Source organism: Megalops cyprinoides, chromosome 3, assembly GCF_013368585.1.
Source record: "Megalops cyprinoides isolate fMegCyp1 chromosome 3, fMegCyp1.pri, whole genome shotgun sequence".
Lineage (NCBI taxonomy): Eukaryota > Metazoa > Chordata > Actinopteri > Elopiformes > Megalopidae > Megalops > Megalops cyprinoides.
The window spans coordinates 37,595,564-37,614,976 of record NC_050585.1 but is presented as its reverse complement, the minus strand read 5'-3'; the positions used below and the strand labels follow the sequence as shown (position 1 = coordinate 37,614,976).

At 40.9% G+C, this 19,413-nt stretch overlaps 1 protein-coding gene across 2 annotated transcripts in view; it reads right to left on the bottom strand.

Annotated features, from left to right (window-relative positions):
• Positions 1–19,413, bottom strand: part of LOC118775674 (1,4-alpha-glucan-branching enzyme-like) — a 129,294-nt gene that overhangs the window by 41,652 nt on the left and 68,229 nt on the right. For both annotated transcript variants that reach the window (XM_036525697.1, XM_036525698.1), the window contains exons 10-12: positions 16,503–16,601; positions 3,450–3,560; positions 2,649–2,820 (exon numbers count right to left, since the gene is read on the bottom strand). In XM_036525697.1, coding sequence (XP_036381590.1) covers positions 2,649–2,820; positions 3,450–3,560; positions 16,503–16,601 — 382 coding nt within the window. The remainder of the gene's footprint in view (positions 1–2,648; positions 2,821–3,449; positions 3,561–16,502; positions 16,602–19,413) is intronic.

Genomic DNA, 19,413 nt, shown 5'->3' with positions numbered 1-19,413 from the left:
AGCATGAAAAAAATCTTGACTTCTGCTCTCTAGAAAAAAAGAGATATATGCGTTTTAAAATAACACCCCAAAGAAGCTTCATTCACTTTATTGACACAGTGGTTTTCCATTTCTCCAGTGTGCTGGGCAAATGAGTTTTTGCTCACCGCGCTCCTTGCTTCACTGAAAACTGAGTGACACACAGGTAATGGAATGAAATTACACAGGCACACCCCCCCCCCCTCCACCCTGTCCCCCTACCCCATGGGGGTATTTAAAAACACATCAGTGTTTCAGTGTGGAGCCTGCTGACACCACCCACACAATCAGATAGGAGCTTCTCTGCTGGAGACGAATCTATCAGGGGACAGCACCCGGCAGTTATCACAGCTCAGCACAGGATTCAACCCTGGGAGCAGACAGCCTACAAGATGGCGGCCCACTGTAATTCTCACACAGTGGCCACTGAGGAATCTGACTGCCTCCCCTTCACGTGACAAGCCCAGACACAAGCCCTCTGGTGGTGTGTACCATTGCAGGCTCACTGAACCCCTGATCCCTAAGCATGTCTGGGATTCGTACAAACTCTGAAGGATCCACCGCTGCTGCACTCTAGAGGGCTAGCAAGGAGATGTATTCAGCACCACCAACCAGACATGGTGTTGAGTACAAGCCCACTGTTGACAAGAGGTGAGTGACACTCCTTAATGTTGGCAGGCTGCTATGCTTCTTTCAAGTGAATCTCCTAGTCACCAGGTGGGGCTGCACTGCCACAAATGGCACTTTCTGCTCTTCTTCACTCTGAAGGCTAAGGCAGATGATGCAGAAACAAGTTCACAGGTTCTTTTCTTTAAAACAAAATCAGTTTCTTTAAGAAGGATATTAGGAGGGGGTAATACGTTTCAGAATCCCGATGTGAAGGAGACACTGCAGTTTGAATGAGATTTGTGTTTTTGCTGGTCAAACATTACTTGCTAATTTGTAGATATAGCTAAACACTCTAAAAACAACAGAATCAGCTAAAAAGCTGATTCTGTTGTTTCACCATATTTCTCATTAAATTAAAGTTTTAATTTACTTGCACTTTAAAATCCTTTGAGGAGAATAGCATTTTTTCCACTTTACAGTTAAATGAAGATTTTCAATGTGATATTTCACTTTCCATCTTAGTTTTCAATGTAAGACCTCAGACAATAGCTAGCTATGTCTAAAAAAGTTGGTAGACAACAGGCTTTACTGAGTATTTCCTAATGAATTCTCACTATGGATTTTATCTTCAAAGAACTTCTCAATGAATTTTCTGTGTTCTGTAGGCAAAGAAATACTGTTGTTTTAATGCAGTAATTTAACATTGCTACATTTGGTTTGCTCCTGGAAAAAAATAGTTGGCTGTCAGATGACTATCTTTTATTGTATCCATCCATCTGAAAGGAATACCTGAGCAACCAATCAGACAGACAGGGTTTATATGCAGTGTAGGTTAGATGGCTAGATGGTTATGGCCCCCATTGGTTTAGCTTCTCCTCTCTGGCTCAGTTCTAGTGTACCATGTGATGTGAACCCTGAAGCTCACACAATAAGCTAACCCTAGCCCTAACCCTTTCATCCAATTGGTTATCAGATGTGATTCTAGCTAGTGCAACCTGTTCTCGATCCCATTCGTTGCATTGGCTATTTCTGCAGTCAAAACTTGATGGCTGCCACACAAACACCACCAATTACTTCTTGTTCATCCTTTCACACCCTGACTTGGATCACTGATCGCGGTTTCACTTGAGGTGGTTGACTGAATTTCTCTCTACCTCCCCATTTCACTTGTTCCTGGATACATTTTAGCATCAATCTACAGGCCTCGATGTCATCCTTCAATAAAGTCTGTCAGAAAAGAAACCTTTGTTTGAATTTTATGGGCAAGACCTGGAAGACATGAAAACTGTCTTCATCAATATTTATGGACACTGTATACATGCAGAAGAAATTTTTGAGAGATCACTTAAACTGAACTTTTATGAAATAAGATAATCAACTAAATATAAATAGATAATCTGTTACATCTACCTCTTTGAGGGCTTTGATTCTGTTTTTGAGGATGATGATTTGCAGAGATTCAGAACTCTGCAGAGAGTGCAGAGTCACTTCTAACTTCCTACAGCATGGAAATGCATTTTGGTCCTGGTTTCTGAGTAGAAATTGAGAAACCAATCAGAGAGCTCTCTAATTCTGAGACGATTTGCACTTAAATTGCAAGCCAATAAAGTGCAAGGGAAGGAACAACATGAACATTGTGTTGTATTTAGTTTTAGTGCCCTTTTAAGTATTTAATTCATCATCAGTTTATGCTTTAATGCATCAACAGTCCACTCTGTAATGAGTCCCAGGTCTCCCCTGTTACCAATCAATGAACAACCCTCACACAACGGCTTCTCATTGACAATGTTCCATTCGGTCAGTACACTCAGACATGTCAATGGCTGGAGAGGAATCGATTTTGTGATGAGCAAGGCTCCCTGTTCTCTCTGCTTCCTGTGTGAGATGCAAAACGCAATAACCTCACAGCACGGAAAAGCACGTTTCATCTCCACCCGCTTCCTCTATCGCACCGGAGCAATGGTGATTTTCAGCTCTGTGTCCCAGATCTCTCCATGCTCTGCGTTACCATGGTGACTCACCCATGAAGTTGAGGTAGGCCTCCCCGCCCAGGGTGTGGGTGAGCAGGCGGATCATCTTGTGCAGCTGGATGCCGCGGTCTATGACTGGGGTCATGGGGACTAAGGCACTCATGTTGGTGTACATCTCTTTGTCCATGAGCCAGAAAGCCAGCGACTTGTCCCCGACCAGTGCCTGACATGAACACAGGACAAGGAACACAAAGTTGTCCATATTTAGCAAGGATTCACACTCTTTTTCTATTTAGTACTTCACTATAAAACGTGGAAAAATGCCCATCAGAATTTGAGAATTAAATCCAAGGGAAGTGTTTGCTTAGCTGCACCAAGCACATATCAATTAGGCAGCTCTTAGAAAAATGACAGATAAATGTGTGGCACACCAACCCAAACATATCCCCTGTGCTTGTTTTTTGTGAAACAAACCTGAAGTGGCCTAGAATGAGTGAACTCAGCCCACATCTTCCAAGCCCACGAGCCAACACATGGAGAGGTTTAGCGGTGTTCCTCCATGTAGTAAGAGAAGTCTCCAGCTGGAACTAATTTGATGTTTACTAAATAAACCTGAATCAAATAATTACCTTGTACCTTGCTGAGCTCTGAAGATTATAAGAAGATTAGATATGCTAATTCCCCAATACATCAGCAGATTTGAGAAATTAAAAAAAAAAAACTCCTGCCCCTCCTCCCCATATGTGGTGAAGCAAGTTGCGCTGACAGCTGTTTTAATTGAAAAGATTTATAGGACTTCCTCATCTAGGCCCTTCCTCCAGCTGAATTTGATTGACAGCCCTGTCAGCAAACCTGGTCATGGCTCTCAGCGTACGCGATGGAGGCCTCCCCATGCCGCCTGTTGGTCAGGGTTTTGATGATGTCACTTATGTCCCAGTCCTCATCCCTGTACTCCTTTAGGATCTGTAAAAGGCGAAGAACAAGGTGCACCCTTAACGATACCATTAGACATTAGACTCCTGGGTGCATTAAACTAATGAATCTAAATGTGCAATGATCTGGAGATCTTGTAAATGGGTGACCTATGAAGGACAAAGACATGGTGTTTATCATTAGAAACATTACATGAAGACATTACAACCATTAATACTAATTAAAGTATAATCATGTTACCATATAAACAAAAACAACACTATCCCTTTATGATCTGAAAATAAAAATTGCATACAAAATCACAGCCACCTACTACAAATTATACTGTGGTTAAACCCTACTAGGTTTTGTCTAAAGGCAGAGTCTATGACAGGGGGCAGCCTTTACACTGTTCACTAAGTCTGAGTCAAAACATTTTTACTGTAATCCAAAGTCACAGCATTTTCTCCCTGTTCCAGGGTCGAGGCACAGTATTTACACTCTGCTCAGTTTTCGAGTTACAGCATTCACACTCGGTTATGCAATGGAGTCACACTATTTCGGCTGGTGCTCCAGAGTCTCATCACAGCATTTGCACTCTGCTCTGGAGCACAGATATAAAATTTTCATTCTCCTCCAAAGTCAAGTCTCTACAAATCTCCAGCATCCTCTGGAACTGAGTCACAGAGTGTGGACTCTGCTGTGTAGGGGAGTCAAAGGGTTTTCTCCGTGCTCAGGAGTGGAGCACTGACAGCAGTGAGGAAAGATGGGTAAAATTCATAAGGGCTGAAACAGAACAACAATGAATCAAATTCATATTCAGGCCAGATGCAGAATCGATGATTCCGCTCTGTCACAGCCGCTGAGGAGCTGACTTCCTGCAGAAGGTCAGCAGAATCGGTGAGGGGGAGATGAACAGGTGGGCGGCATGCCAACTCACACAACCTCCACTGTCTGCCCACATGCCTCCTCTCTGGTCAACACAGAGGCTGGCTCCTGTGCAGCACCTCACCTCTGCTGCCTCCTCAGTGATTTCACCTCCCACAGAAAGCACCAGAAAACTGTATATGACTATACATAGTTATTTATAATTTATTTATGTATAATTTATTTATTGAGCCAGATAGCTACATAGCCTTTGAATATTATGTGTGCAATGTCTTTGTGTGTGTGTGTGTGTGTGTGTGTGTGTGTGAGAGAGAGAGAGAGAGAGAGAGAGAGAGAGAGAGAGAGAGAGTGAGAGAGGGGCTTATTTCCTGCTGCAGTATCCCGGTATCACAGGCTCACAGCTCAGATCACTCCAGCGAAACACGTCACTTTGTAGATAAACAAGCAATGATTACTACTGCTTATTACCCTCCTTAGGGCCCTGCCTGGACTCAGGCTGTATCACATGTCCACATGTCTAGCTGTAGGTGCTGAGGGACAGGAGGCTGACAGACCCATTGGAGTGACAGGAAGAGAATGTCTCCTCAGCGTGATTAGGACTGACAGGTGGCTGACAGGAAAGGAAGCCTCTTTTTATTACACCACAGCTTTTAAAAGGGGTGAAATCAATAGAGACAGGAGGCAAGTTGCACCAATCAATGTGGCCACTTTATAGTGGAGTGCAGACTGCCTACCCTGCCTTCTCTATAAACACAGTCACCCTCAGCATGTTACATCTACTGTATGAACTTTCGTCTCAGTCACTCATAGACTGCAAGTTGCCTCCTCGCATTTGCCCATGAATCCAGGGCTTGTCAGGAGACATATTTAGCATCATGGATTCAAATGCTATTTACCAACTCAAGAGCAGGTTTCATGTTCATAAACTAGATCTGTACGGTCACTGAGCTGTCATACAGGTGTTATCTGAAGCTCATAAACGCACCGACAAGGTAGAGGACAGATGGTTTTCATTACTAGGGATATAAAAAGACAAAGCAATGACAGACCAGCTGGATGAGCATACCTCAGCAATGCAAATCATATTCACCCGGAGTGCGGGCGCAGAAATAGACATGCTCCAAATGGCTGATGAACATGAGGGCTTCCAATTACAGCCCCCAGTGTCCTTCTAACACTTATACGAAAAAGCAGAGAGAGATTCAGTATGTGCATGTCTATGTGTGTGTGTGTGTGTGTGTGTGTGTGTATGCAGAATGTGTGCGTATGCAGAATGTGTTTTTGTGTGTGTGTGTGTGTGTGTGTGTGTGTGTGTTTGTGTGGGTGTGTGCTAATGTGCATCTGTGTTTATCTGCCTGTTTATCTGGGGAGAAGAAATCTATGAGAAGTCTAAGCCACGGTGAATATATCACCAAAAAGTTAAAGGCTTTCAGAGGATGAATAAGAACACTGAGGCTGACAGGTTCTTATCAGTTTCAAGATTTTGGTACATTTCAGTTAAAGAATTTAATAAATAAACCAAATCTAATACTTTATATAGACACATAGTTTCCCTTTACTGTTTTCATTGGCTCACCTGGCATCATTGGAGAGCAATGTAGGTAAATGACTCCATACAGTCCTGCTAATTCTGTTCAAATTTTGTAAAGGCCTAATATCCACCAGTCTAGATAACATGGAGCCATGGGTTTGCTCTCAGTGAATGTGGCCACTTCAGCTGCTGATGCAATGCATGTTTGGAATAAAATGTGGAATACTGTACACTTGATACAGCAAATAAAGACACATCACAAGAGAGTTAAAGGGATGCTGGGGAATGGGGTCAGTTGCTCCTTCCAGCTGCCAGGCATCCCATTTCCATATTCCCTCTAATAGTTTCTTTTCAATCTATTACGGCTGAGAGGGAGGGCCGCTCGTTAAATTAGGATGCTTTTGTAACATTATCAATTAAAAGTGACAGCATTTCATATTAGTAATCTGATCTAATCATTCCAACTTGCATCGGGTGCCTTATCTGCTTTTCTGACTAGGACGTCTTCATTTTTCAAAAGCTGTTGGCCTTAACCACTTTCTGCAGGTAGTAAATGAGTGGCATTAATCAGACAGTCAGGTGAAGGATGGGATTAGAAGAGGGAGAGAAGGAGTTGAGCATCGCCAGTAGGGAGGGGTGAGATACCCCTGTCACTAAGTCTGTTAGAGATTGCAGCGGGTCTCGTGGGCCCATGACTGTTCAAACTCACATGCATATTTCACCCTCTCTGAGAATTCAGTCAGCCCCATTCAGCTGAGCTCTACATACATTCGCACACATGCACAGATGCGTACTTGCATACGCATGCTATACAGCATGCAGTGTTGTCAACTTCTTTTAACCAATATTTTATTGCAATTAGTAATTAGTAATTACTTGAGTGGGTATGGATGAACTACACTTGAGTTGTTTTACATTGTCAGAACGCAAGCTGTGCTGCAGCTGAATGGCTTATAGATCCAATTTCTTTTTTTTCCAAGGAGCAGCTAAATACACAAATGCACCCATTGGACAGGACAACTGTCTATCAAAGGGCCATAATCCCAGTCTGAGCACTGAGAAAAAATGCAGCAGGGACCTGTTTTTAAGACCTTGTGACTGGGCCAGGGTTGAGGCCAACTATCCAGAGCCTTGGCATAATATCTCAGCACAAGGTTGCTTAACCACTTCTAGCGTTGCCTAAACAAAAGTGCAGAAGTTAAGTGCTGGGTTTAATGCAACTGTAGTGCTGCATGAAACATCCCAAGATGCAAGAAAATGTATGGCCCATATCTCCTGATAACTGAATACCTCAGATTTGATTAAAAGTCAAGTTCAATGAACACATAAAATGACACACCTGGTCCCGGCCTGCAAAAGGCAAATCTGAAAAATTCTCAAACTCAAACTCAAAGAGTGAGGCACCCCCTCAGAGTGAACAGACTCGTGAGCCTGGCACTGCACTAGAGGCTTTGCATAGCTGCAGCTGAAGAGAGCTGATCAGTAACGGGCTGAGTGAACCAAGCACAGACATTACCCACTGAGACCAATACTGCAGCTCTCAGGGACATCCGTAAGTCTCAATCACCAATAAGAGCTCCCAGTTAGTAGTACTACTTTGTAATGATGAGAGCGTCGGGCTAGCATACATATAACAGGAGGTCCATGTGATCCCTACTGGTCTGTGGATAAATGCACAAGTATTCAGCACTGGAGATGTTTACGATACTAGTCTTCCCCTGTATCCCATCTTGCTCAGTGCAGCCATTGTTTACTTTGGGCCTTTTTTATATCAAACTGCACTATAAAATGTGATGAACATTACTATTTCACATACCTCTTCTTACCCTCAAAACAGAAACCCTGACTACAAAAGAAAACAACAAAAGAACACATGTAACTGCCGTCTCCGTTCTCTTAGTGATGACTCATTTGGGGAAGGGCCCACGGCGGTTCGTGTTTATGAATGAAATCAATCTGGGCAATGCCGGAGAGCAGACACTGCTACCTCTGCAGCATGCCCCCTTAGGGAGGTGATAGAGTCATAGGCAGATGAGTCAACACTGATGCCAAGCAAAATCGGAGTCTGTGGAACCCATACATTCCCCTGCTCTCCTCACCATGGTGTGTTCGTATTCTCCAAAGCAGCCATCACCTTAAATACATGTGCGTCCAAATGAATAAATTAACACAGTGCCCCTGCGCTGTATGGCCTCCCTCACTTACTGTAACCCGTCTGTCCTCCAGTTACATGCAGTCAGCACACATTAATTACCATACCCAGAACACAGGCCACCTTTCTGTCGGTATTACCTACATTATTTTGCCCTTGAGTTCCTCCCACTTGTTATAATGACGGCTGGCATGGTCAAGGATATACCCCTGAGACCTGGATAAAGGTACAGATGAAGCGTGTTAATACCCTTGTAATATGAAAAACCTTTCTGCTTCGTTCTTTACATTGTAAGCCATTTCACCGCGGTGAAATGGCACTTATCAGTGTGACAGCGTACATAGGGAGCCCATGCAGAGCAGGTCCTTTGAATGCATGGATTAGCTACGATTCACATATGCCCTGCGGAGCGTCGCGTTTTCACCGTGACAGCGCCGTCTTGCACAAGCACTGGCATGAGGAGGAGGCGGCACAGCACCATGCTAGCTTTCATCCATCCCTTTACTGCACATACTGAGAGAAGAGAGAGAGCTGTGCCTCACAGAGTGGCATCAGAACCATCTGGAGATCTTTTCTACAGCTTTTTCATGTCAGCAAGGATCCACATTTCTCATTTTTACAGATTCAATAGAATCTGTTTTTCAAAGTAGTGCAAGTACAGAGGGCATCTTGATAATGTGATGTAAGGCATACTGGTATCTGATTCCTCTCGCAAGTTCCACATTAAATCGTAACTATTCATTTAACTCCTAAGGTCACGCAACAGAGTACATTAACCTGATAAAAAAGATATACTGATATGTTAAAAATGCTGTAATGAAAAAACTCTTATTAACATCTGCATACTGAGGAGAAAACAAGGGGATAAATATAATTGCATCAATAATGACTACGATTAAAGACTGTGAAACAGATGAAAAGGGACAGTTAGATGTTTGGGAGCTTCAGGCTGAGGTGATGGAATCAAGTCCTGACAGAACGCCAAGCTCGTTTTGCAAAGCCCATTTGTGACATATAGGCCAGACATGTTCACGCTAGTCATATCCACTCAAGAAAGAACGCAACAAAAAGAGGCCCGTTATGCCAGCTGGTTGGTACTCTCATGGGGTTGCCTGCATTAAGCTGCAAGGGCGAGTGGTACCAGAGAGAAGGCAGAGCAGAACTGACTTACAGCACAAGACCATTTTAGGGAAACCGCATATTTGCGATACATCTAGCCTCCCCTTCTCCTCTACTTGCTGTGCAGTTCAGTATATTTTAAAAGTGCAAGCTGCCTGAGCCTAAGCAGAGGGTTTTCTTTATGCTTTCTTTATCATAAATGCTTTATGGCTTTCATTTCAAAAGAAGAAAGAAAAGAGACCAAAAAAAAAAAAACTTGTGGCTTATAAAAGCAACAAAAAATAATAAAAATAAAAAGTAACTCCAAACCATGGCAAAGCAGGAAAGGGAACATGCAGATGAATACATAAAATGCCACTGCTGTTACGAGACAAAGAAAATACACTGCGACCTTGAGGAAGCACTTAAAGCCACACAGGGAAGAGAACAAAAGAAAACGTGTCAGGTGAGTCTGCATGTCAAAGCGCATGAACTTTTTCCCTGCAATGAAAATATTTTCCAGCCTGCTACAATAACAGTTCACAACAATGAAACGGAAGAACAGGCATGAAAAAAGTATGAAGAAAACTCACTGAATATTTGAGTCGGTGTGCAGCCACCAGGCTTTTTATTATTGAGGGCAAGTGTTTTAGGTGCAAGCGGTCATTTGCAGCCTCTAACCTTTCCCTTCTGTCCAGGCTAAACCAGCAGCCAGGGTAAACTGCAGACACAGTAAAGCCGGGGCCCGTGCAACAAAGGGAACGTCAGGAGAAACGCTTTTGTTAGCCAAGGATGATTTCAGTTTTGCAGTATAATCCCATAATAATGGACCTCAAAGCATTTTGGGAGTTCTCTCCAACATGACCTCTTTCAAAAGAATGAGCAGAAAATCTTCTCTGCTCAAGTGGCAGTTTAAGATGGCAGTTTAAAGAAAGTCAGCATAGCTGAATCTGTGAGTATTTCAACACGCGCACTAAGATAGACACATAATAATATGTGGGATGTCAGTCTTCAGATAACACAGTGTGAGAGACCATTATGATCACTAGAGCTCAGTGGCAATTTCACTGTGAGCTTGGACACTGCTGGATCTCTGGGCATATGGGAGGATCATGAAAGAAACCAGAAGGCCAATCAATGACATTTAGAATCTCTCTGACTTGGGCCCAAAACGGGGATCAAAGAGTAAGATCCACTGTGAAATCCACAGAGCCCCTAGCCCCCAGCAGACATCCTGGAATTCATGCAGAGACTAAGCAGATGAGCAGGGGGGGAAAAGGTGCACAGAGACCTCCTCACTGCTGCTGCCCCTGTCTTAATGACCGGCAGAATTCAGGCTGCGTGCACACAGCAAACTGCCAAATATTGAGCTTTTGAGAACTAGCACGCATGGACATTCTGACCTTTGCTCTGAGCTTACAGAATCAGATGGACTGAGAAACTTGTGGCACAGCAGATCGGACTGGATGAATGTCCGTCTATAACCCTTGGTTTCAGTTCTGCGTTCATGCAGTAGTGGGCACACTGAGCTCAGTCAGGGGTCACTTGCCACTGGTCTGGAGGTGAAATTACAGTGAAACTGATATGAGAAGGGACAAAATGGATGATATGGGAAAGGAATGTAAGTTACAATGTTTTTTTTTTTTTTTTTTGCAATAATCAATGGACTATTACCCATTCCAAAAACCTAAGGCACAGCAGAATTGGAAACAGTTAACAGGTCCATCAACAGAATGTACTTATTTTACTACCTCTCATTTATTCAAATGTTATCAGGCAACTGGCAAATGTCAGCTGCCAGGAAAATAGATACCACTTTGTTCTAGGCAGCACCTCCCTAGAACACACCCTAAATCATACAGAACTAACTCTGACAAGTGGAGAAACAGGGGGCTTTTGCATGGCAGTGAATACATTAAAGCAAAACACTGGTAGAGCAATGTCTGCGCTGAAGTAAATTCTAAAATAAACATACCGATCACACTCTTGTAATCTATCCTATTACACCATACAGGACCAGAATTTGAGGTCTATTCAGCATACCTGAACAGTAAACACACATCCAACAGATTCTCTAAATATAGAAATGTACACAAATATCCTACAAACCTAAAAACCAAAATTCCCCAAGACATGCTATAATTAAGAGCGTGGAAAATCCTGAAGAGTCCCTTCATTCAACTACTTTGAATCTCAGTTACAAATCAAATAGCCAACGCTAACACACACCAGGCTAAAACCAACCCTGCTGGTGGGAGACAAATCGTAATAAACCAAATAATGATGAAACCCAAAAACTCTTATTGGGAGCACTGAAACCAAAACAAAACCAAGCAAACTTGATTACTGGGTCTTGAAACCTGACCACAACCTAGTCGATTATGTCTTCACTGAGCTAACACATCACCTTAACATAAATTAATTACTAATAATTGCTATTATTATAACAGTGTCACTACCTGTTCAATGGATAACTCTTTCATTGGCTAACAAGCGACATGCTACTGACCACTTTGAGTTGTGCCCACGTTCCTGAGTGAGTACCACTAAAGGCAAATGCAATTTAGGGGAGAAAGCTTTTTGCACCCGCAGCTGACTCTCCCTAGTGAATGTGAAAAAGTGTACTGGCTTAGCAGCCAGGGAATGAAGTTGATGACCATTTGGATAATAGCTGAAGACACCTCAAACCATCTACGGCTTAGATCTATAGAGTGCTGCTTTCTAGTTTAAAGGTGTTGAAAAAGTGTTCACCAGGTGTCTTCAGGAACCATAGATGATTTCTCATTCAATGTAGCTGGATGCCAATGAGCAACTATTTCTCTATTCACGCTATAACTGTGGCTATTCGAAGCAAAGTATTGCCATTTTTTTTTGTTCCAGAACACTGGAAATTTTTGCTTTGTCTGCTACTAGGAATTTTGTTTCCTGTTTTGTTCCCTTGGCTAGTTCTATTCCATGGCACAAATCAAACCAAATTAGTGTACACAATGACATCTGCATTTAGCTGTGACAAGTTTCATCTCGGAGCATACAGCACATCACCCCACTGACCCGCTGCAATTAACAGCAGGTAACCTCAACCAGGGAGGACACTGCCAAGATCATCATTTAAATTACATCTATGTATGTTCTCATGTGTTTTTCAATGTAAATTTAGGCATTCAGCCTGTTCTAATAAAAAACCACATTGTAAAAAAACAAAACTCTCATGCATGTCAGTACATTTTGGGAACAAAAAAAAAATCAGACGGAATCCTATAATTCTAAGATCAGGAGCAGCCGGTAAAGTATTGAGATGGTCTGCATGCTTAATTGCCTTGGTCAAAATAAGCAAGCCACACAAAAGCTACAAAACCCTGGCAACAGCTGGGGAACCAGTCACAAGGACATTCAGGCAAGTGGAAAAAGCTCCCTTGGACCTGGCTAGGCTTTGTGTAGACCAGCACGCCATTGCCTTTCTTTCTTTTGTTTTTGTCTTACCTTCAATGTCATTCATAATTACCGTCATCTCAAGAAAATTCTGAGTTTAACAGAGGTAAAAAGGCTCCTGTCAGAGCATAGTGGAAGGTGGCTGTGCCATTAATTCAATTACTAGCAGTTATTCAATAAGCTTGGCTTCACACATTTCTATTCATCTTGGGAGTGGGATGAGTGTGTAACAGCAGGAGAGGCATATCTCTGTCAGTGGGGACCTTTATGTTATGAGAACAAAGATAACTCCAAATGTTTTGTTCAAGCTTTTCCTTTATTGCCATACAAAAATGTAAATATTTTTAATGAGAGTGTTGAAAATATGCATGTTTTCAATCACATAAGTTAATCTGCATGCTTAATTGATTCACTTGAGATTTAGACTGGTGGCAGTCTTTGGATAGCTAATTCAACTAATTATTTGGAGCAAATGAATCAAAATTATGAAGGTAAATATGTTGCAAAATGCGAGAGCTTGTAGACTTGATTTTGAGAACCTGCAGAATACGATGTGAGAACTTGTAGAACAAAAATCTGAACTTGTATGTTTAAACTTTCACTTGCAGAAAAAATGTGAACTTGTATGTTCACAAATGTGTAGAAAAAATCTGAAACTTTGAGTTGTGCTCACATTCCTGAATCAACCACAACTGCAGATTTGAAGTTGCAGGGACCGATTCGAGAGGTTGTAATCATCGAGTTGTACAGTAGTTGTAATCAGCAAGTTGTGGTTGTACTGGAAGTACAAAAAAACACGTAAAAAAATGGTAAATATAAGTAAATGTTGGATTACAAGATTGCAGCTGTCATTGTATTTATGTAAATATCAATCTACACATTTGTGAATTTCAACATACAAGTTCACATTTTTTCTGCAAGTGAAAATTTAAACATACGAATTCAGATTTTTGTTCTACAAGTTCTCACATCATATTCTACAAATTCTCAAAATCAAGTCTACAAGCTCTCGCATTTTGCAACATATTTACCTTCATACAAAATTGCTGCCATTCTATGCTTATCACCAGAATACTGATTAAACAAATGATCAATTAAGCACAATACTTATATGGTTTACCAACAACATTGATGACAACCATTTTAATGTAACTGCTGCTACTAGCAATTGCTTAATTATTAGCTAGAATCACTACTAGAATTACTTTTGGAGAAATTACGAACTTAAATTAGAGCAAACCCGAAGATTCATCTGCTTTCTAGATTCTTCTGATGCACACAAAGACTGTGTCATAGCAGTGTAAACAGCTACCAGGGATAACTCCACTCTGGAACAAACAGAGTTAAAGATTGCTGAGACACCAACATTCAAGACTGATGAAGTGATTCTCATTCACCTTTGGCTTGGAGACCAAACAAGGATATTAATGCCAAGAAATACATAACATGTAGTATAGTGGGTGGTCTTTTCTATGGACAGTGTTTTAATTAATTTAGAAAGATTCTACTGTAGATGGTGGCCAGATGTTGTCTTGTCTGAACACCATTAATTGTGACAGGTCTTTTTAGAGTGTAGTATGTTTTCATTTGATAAAGGTCATGCTCTGTTATATACCTACTGTCTACCACTGACAACAGTCATACACCCTGTTGGGACCTCTCTCATGGATACATGGTTAAGTCAGTCACCTCCCTCAGTTCACTCAGAAACAGCTAAAACCCTGTCCATGCCAAACGCAAATGAATGGGAAACCAAGTAACACAGTCCATTGTAATGGAGGAAGACACTGATCAGATTTGCATTTTCTCATTCAGCAGATTGCTCTTATCCAGAGCAATTTACAGAAAGACGGCAAAGTACATCTATAAATTAAGCCAGAAAAAAAGGTGGCAGTCGATCAATCCCATTTAATACACATGTATTCACAATCAATCAAAATGAACCTTCTCCGTATCACTCATGACTGATGCAATCACCCACTCAACAGCTCTTTACATAACTGATTATTTTATTTATGCAAGTTATTTATTTTTTACAGTAATGTGCTTACATCCTTACTCAAATCAAGCCTAGACTTGACTCTAGCTGATAAAGCCTTGTTTGCCAGCTGCTCATTTCACTTCTTTGGGTCAGGTTTACAATCCTCTTGAGGTTAAGTTTTTGCCACAGCGCTATGTGTAAATGCAGACCATTTTCCCTGTTCTCAGTGCATACAAATTGGGACTAACGGAAAATGCCCCAAAGCACCATGGCAATTTTTCTATACCGGTCTCACTGCATTTTGTCAGAATGGGAGGAAAGGAAGATGGACTACCTTGAATTATTTTAATAACATTGCCTCAGGATAGTATTTTAACTCAGAACTGGTGTCTTTATTGGGTTGAGAAACTTGCTGACTAAATTCTATTTACAGCGCAAACAGCATCAGCACTTCAACAAAACCGAACAGGTGGCAACTGTGAGAAAAGGTGATCAAGCAACCATATCACAGAAAAGATGTTTACAGCATTCATTGTATCGGTAGCCTAGCTAACCAAAGTAATATTTCTATTAAAAACAATGCAATATTATGTGTGATACAAACACTGCATGTAAATGTTTTGCATAAATACACTAATATTCAACTATGCAGCAAAGTGGGTAATCATATTTAGACTGAATGCATTCAATCCAAAACTGCCTGGGATTTTTAAAGAATAACACTGCAGCAAGCCTAAAGACAGCACTTTATTTTTTGAATGATTCATCTTCTCTTCTTATTGCTTCCAGACATGATTCAGGATCACTGACTATACCCAAATATCCAAAGAGTAAACTCCACCTTATGAAGCTACATCCTGTGCAGCTGCTGTACAATATTAGCTTGAGATGTAAACTAAGGCAATACCAGAGTAAATTCTAACTTTCTATACTCCTGGACAAGTCTGTTTCAATGATAAAAAATAACTGCTGTACTTTTATTTGGTTCAACACAGCTAAAAGAAAATGGCACCCAGAAGTTTGAAAATGCTTTTTTCCATGGAGGCTACATTTCATAAATTTGATAATTACAGTATGTCCCTGTAGATGAATGTTTGAACTGTGGTAATCTTTTTTTTTCTTCTGTAAAACAATGTGACACTGACCCCTCATTTGTGTATGTCTTCGAAGGGAGGGACACTAGAACACACACAAGCACACAATGTAATAACGGGAAAGCATAGCCGCTTCCTGCCAGAGACATGCATACATTATTACAAACTTCAAACAGATGCCAAGCAGAAGAGTAATACTGTATGAGCAGGAATGACAGATCTCTGCACCAGATTACAAGACAGGAAGGGCAATATATTTATATCCTTTGTCATTTAAAAAAGGGGGAGGCATACCCAGCTTAGATCAAAGCAGATATGTAAAAAAATAAATAAATAAAATATTTGCATGCAAACTTTGTTTCAAGGCAGAGAACCCTTTTGAAGTGAGACAATGAATTCTGACAAAAAATTCAATTGATGAACAAAGAGGAAATCTGCAAAATGTTTCCTAATGGAATAGTTTTTTTTATAGCATGAATTCATTATCCCTAATCGGTATTGCAATATTCAATGGCAACATTTCTTTTACCACTCCCATTATAGCTATACATAATTCTAATTCCACTCCATGATTGAGAAGAGTCGGCACATATAGACACCGTGAATCTCCCTATGCCATTTCCCTCCCTCCACTCTGCTAAGCCTGGTAAAAATATCACAGGACATTGTAGGATGTTGATGGTGATCCACCTGCTCTACAAAACTGATGGGATATTTAGAAAACGTATTTAATAGTACGCTGTCAAAATACAAGATGGCACAAAACACATTGTGGTACTGCAGGGCACAACACAGCATTGCATGATGGGAGCTGCCTCACCTGAATCCACTTGTCTGGGATGGCCATAGCCAAACGGTAGTCGAAGCCACAACCTCCCTCTGTGACCGCACGGCACAACCCTGGCATCCCAGACACATCCTGTGGGGGATGAGGAAGGACAGACTGAGGCGCTACAATTCACCATATACTGTAAGGATTCCATCAATAAAGAGGTTCCCATGGCAATTTCACATGTGTGCACAGTGCACTTGTCTTCAGTCTATAACATGGGTTGGGTATGGGGTGCCACTGACAACAAGCATTAGAATTTTCACTGTAACACTTCCTAAACCCATCTGTAAAACAGACTCTGTGACTCTACGGCTATGTGACTCTGACTCCGTGAAGTCAGATGAAACGCATTAAAAGGAATTTGAGTCCATGTTCGTACACAATTCTGAATGTTCAGTTCAGTTGCTTTGTTCCAGCAAGGATCCTCTTGCAATGAAGAGAAGATACATTTCTGTTCAGAGGAGTTCAGTAAAAGGAGGAGAAATAAAGTAAATCTAAAAATAATTACATTAGTTTAATGATGTGTGGGGAAAAAACTGAATGTTTACTGTCAGCATAATCATTAGCACTTTGTTTCTAATTAGGACTCGATTCCCTGGTCTAGTCACATGATTTTCATGCAAACTATATGAGAACCAGTCAGGTAAAGTTCTCAGGGTGGTTTTCAATCTAAGGTCAATTTCTACATAAACCTATAATCTAATTCAATTTATAATTACCTCTCTGTCTCTGAGTTTATGCAGACCACTACTTCCACTGAACTCCAGTATAAAGGGCAAGACAAGAGGGCATCTGTGTAAGTTTGAACTTGAGAAACACTTAACACTCAGAAGGATGTCCCCTGTGAGATGTTTTAGTAGCCCTGTTGCTCTCACTGCAAAAGCAACACAATCCATTCCTTACAATGCAAAGACTTATCTACCAATCCCCCTCCACAAACACACACACACACACACAACACTGAAAATGTGATTGATGACAGCAGTCCCTGATTCACCGTTAAAAGAGTTTATAGGATTATTCCCATATAATTAATGACACAGACAGATGGAGCAAATCGCACCACTTTGGACATTAGTGGAAAAATTATAATAATAATAATACGTAATATTGTATTTACTGCTTTCATTAATCAGGGTTGTAGGCAGTAAATGTGTCTGGGAGTAGAGCTGAACACCTTCTGTGTTCACACCTGAGGGACAGTTGGGGGCGTGTTGGTATGGGTGATTTCAGGACCACAGGGCTCTGGCTCTCTTTCTACCCTTCAGGTACTAATTACCTAATTATCACCTGAATTCAATTCAAGCCACTGTTCTATTCCCACCTCTCTGAGTGTTAATGGCTTCAATAAATGCACAAAGGAACATGGAATGAAATTTCCAGTCTAAAATGGAGACATCATTGTTCTTGGAGACAGTGGATAAGGGGGGCAATACTCTGGAGTTCAATAATTCTCTGGAGTGTACCTGAACTATTTAAGGTGGAAGCTTTCTAAGTGATACTTCATGTCATTAAAGTCATAACAACATACACAAATGATATGGTTCATCAAAGAATCAGCATGCTAACAATAGGTGTGTGATCATCATCAAACAGAATATGTGATTTTTATCGCATTCTTGCTTTCTGCCCAAGATGACCTTGTTGGGCCCCTGATGTCTTTCAGCACCCTGCTTTCTTTGGTTCTTTACCCAGCAAGAACACTATACAAGAGACCTACATCTAAAAATGCTAAATCTTTCACTACTAGGAGACCACTTTCCTTTTTAATTAAAAAGTATGGTCCTTCTTTTCAATTGTACAAATAGGAATGCTTTCATTCACTCTGGAATGTCTGTTACATACATTAATATACTCATTTCTTCAGTAGTGCAGTTTCAATATTTCACTGATTTCTATGAGTTGCACTCTATTGCATAGCAAGGGGTAGGGAATAAAATTTTAGTTATTTTTCGATTTTGGCTAAAAAAGCCAAGGCATTGTTTTCTTTGTTTTTTTTTTGTTTGCCCCACTGGAAGAAAGCATTCTGTGGTTGACAATATAAGTGGTGCTATACTAAATAAAATAAAGTTGATCATTCCATGATTCAATGTTTGTTCAATACTAAAATTTCATTGATTATCAAATAAAAACTTGGCCGATGTAATTACAAAAAGAGGCATCATATTAACAGAAGCTTATTACTCAGCAATGTTAATGAATACACCACAACAAAACACAGCCCACTGTACAGTGGATGGCAATTTGTGCTAATAAAGAAGAGTTTTTGCCGCCCCCTCTCTCTTAATTATGCCAGCACCTGTTTTCACACAGAGAAGGACCAATACCAGGGACAGAAGTGTTGCAACCCTCTGCATTACTAATGCACTTTAGAGCTAATCAGAGTGAAAGTCAAGAGGATCCTCTCAGAAAACTGTTTTAACCATTTTATGCCTATCAAAATTCAACATGAAATACAACCAACCAATTGTTGAGAGAATGCTTCCATACATTTATTTTAAAAAGTTTCAACTTCCAGTTTAGGATGGAAGGTTCAATATAAAACCCATAATCTTTGTCTCCCCCCGTGTCTAACACAAATCAAGCCAACAATAATGTCTAAAACAATTTGAGGTTTGAATTTTTAGAGGAAGGATGCCATGAAGCTGTTATGGATGACAAAGGCCCTGACATGAACGGCATGTCTTTACTTACAATTGTCTATAAACGAAAAGGTCCGAAGAGAGTATAGTCATGCACAAATGCATATAAGCATTCACACACACACACACACATGCACAGACAAACATACATATATTTTAAATATTGTCTCTCCAGATCTGCTCAATCTTTCTTGTCATGCTCAAGAACAAGGTGATTAAAGTAGACCTGCATTACAGTAGACCAAAATCTACATCTC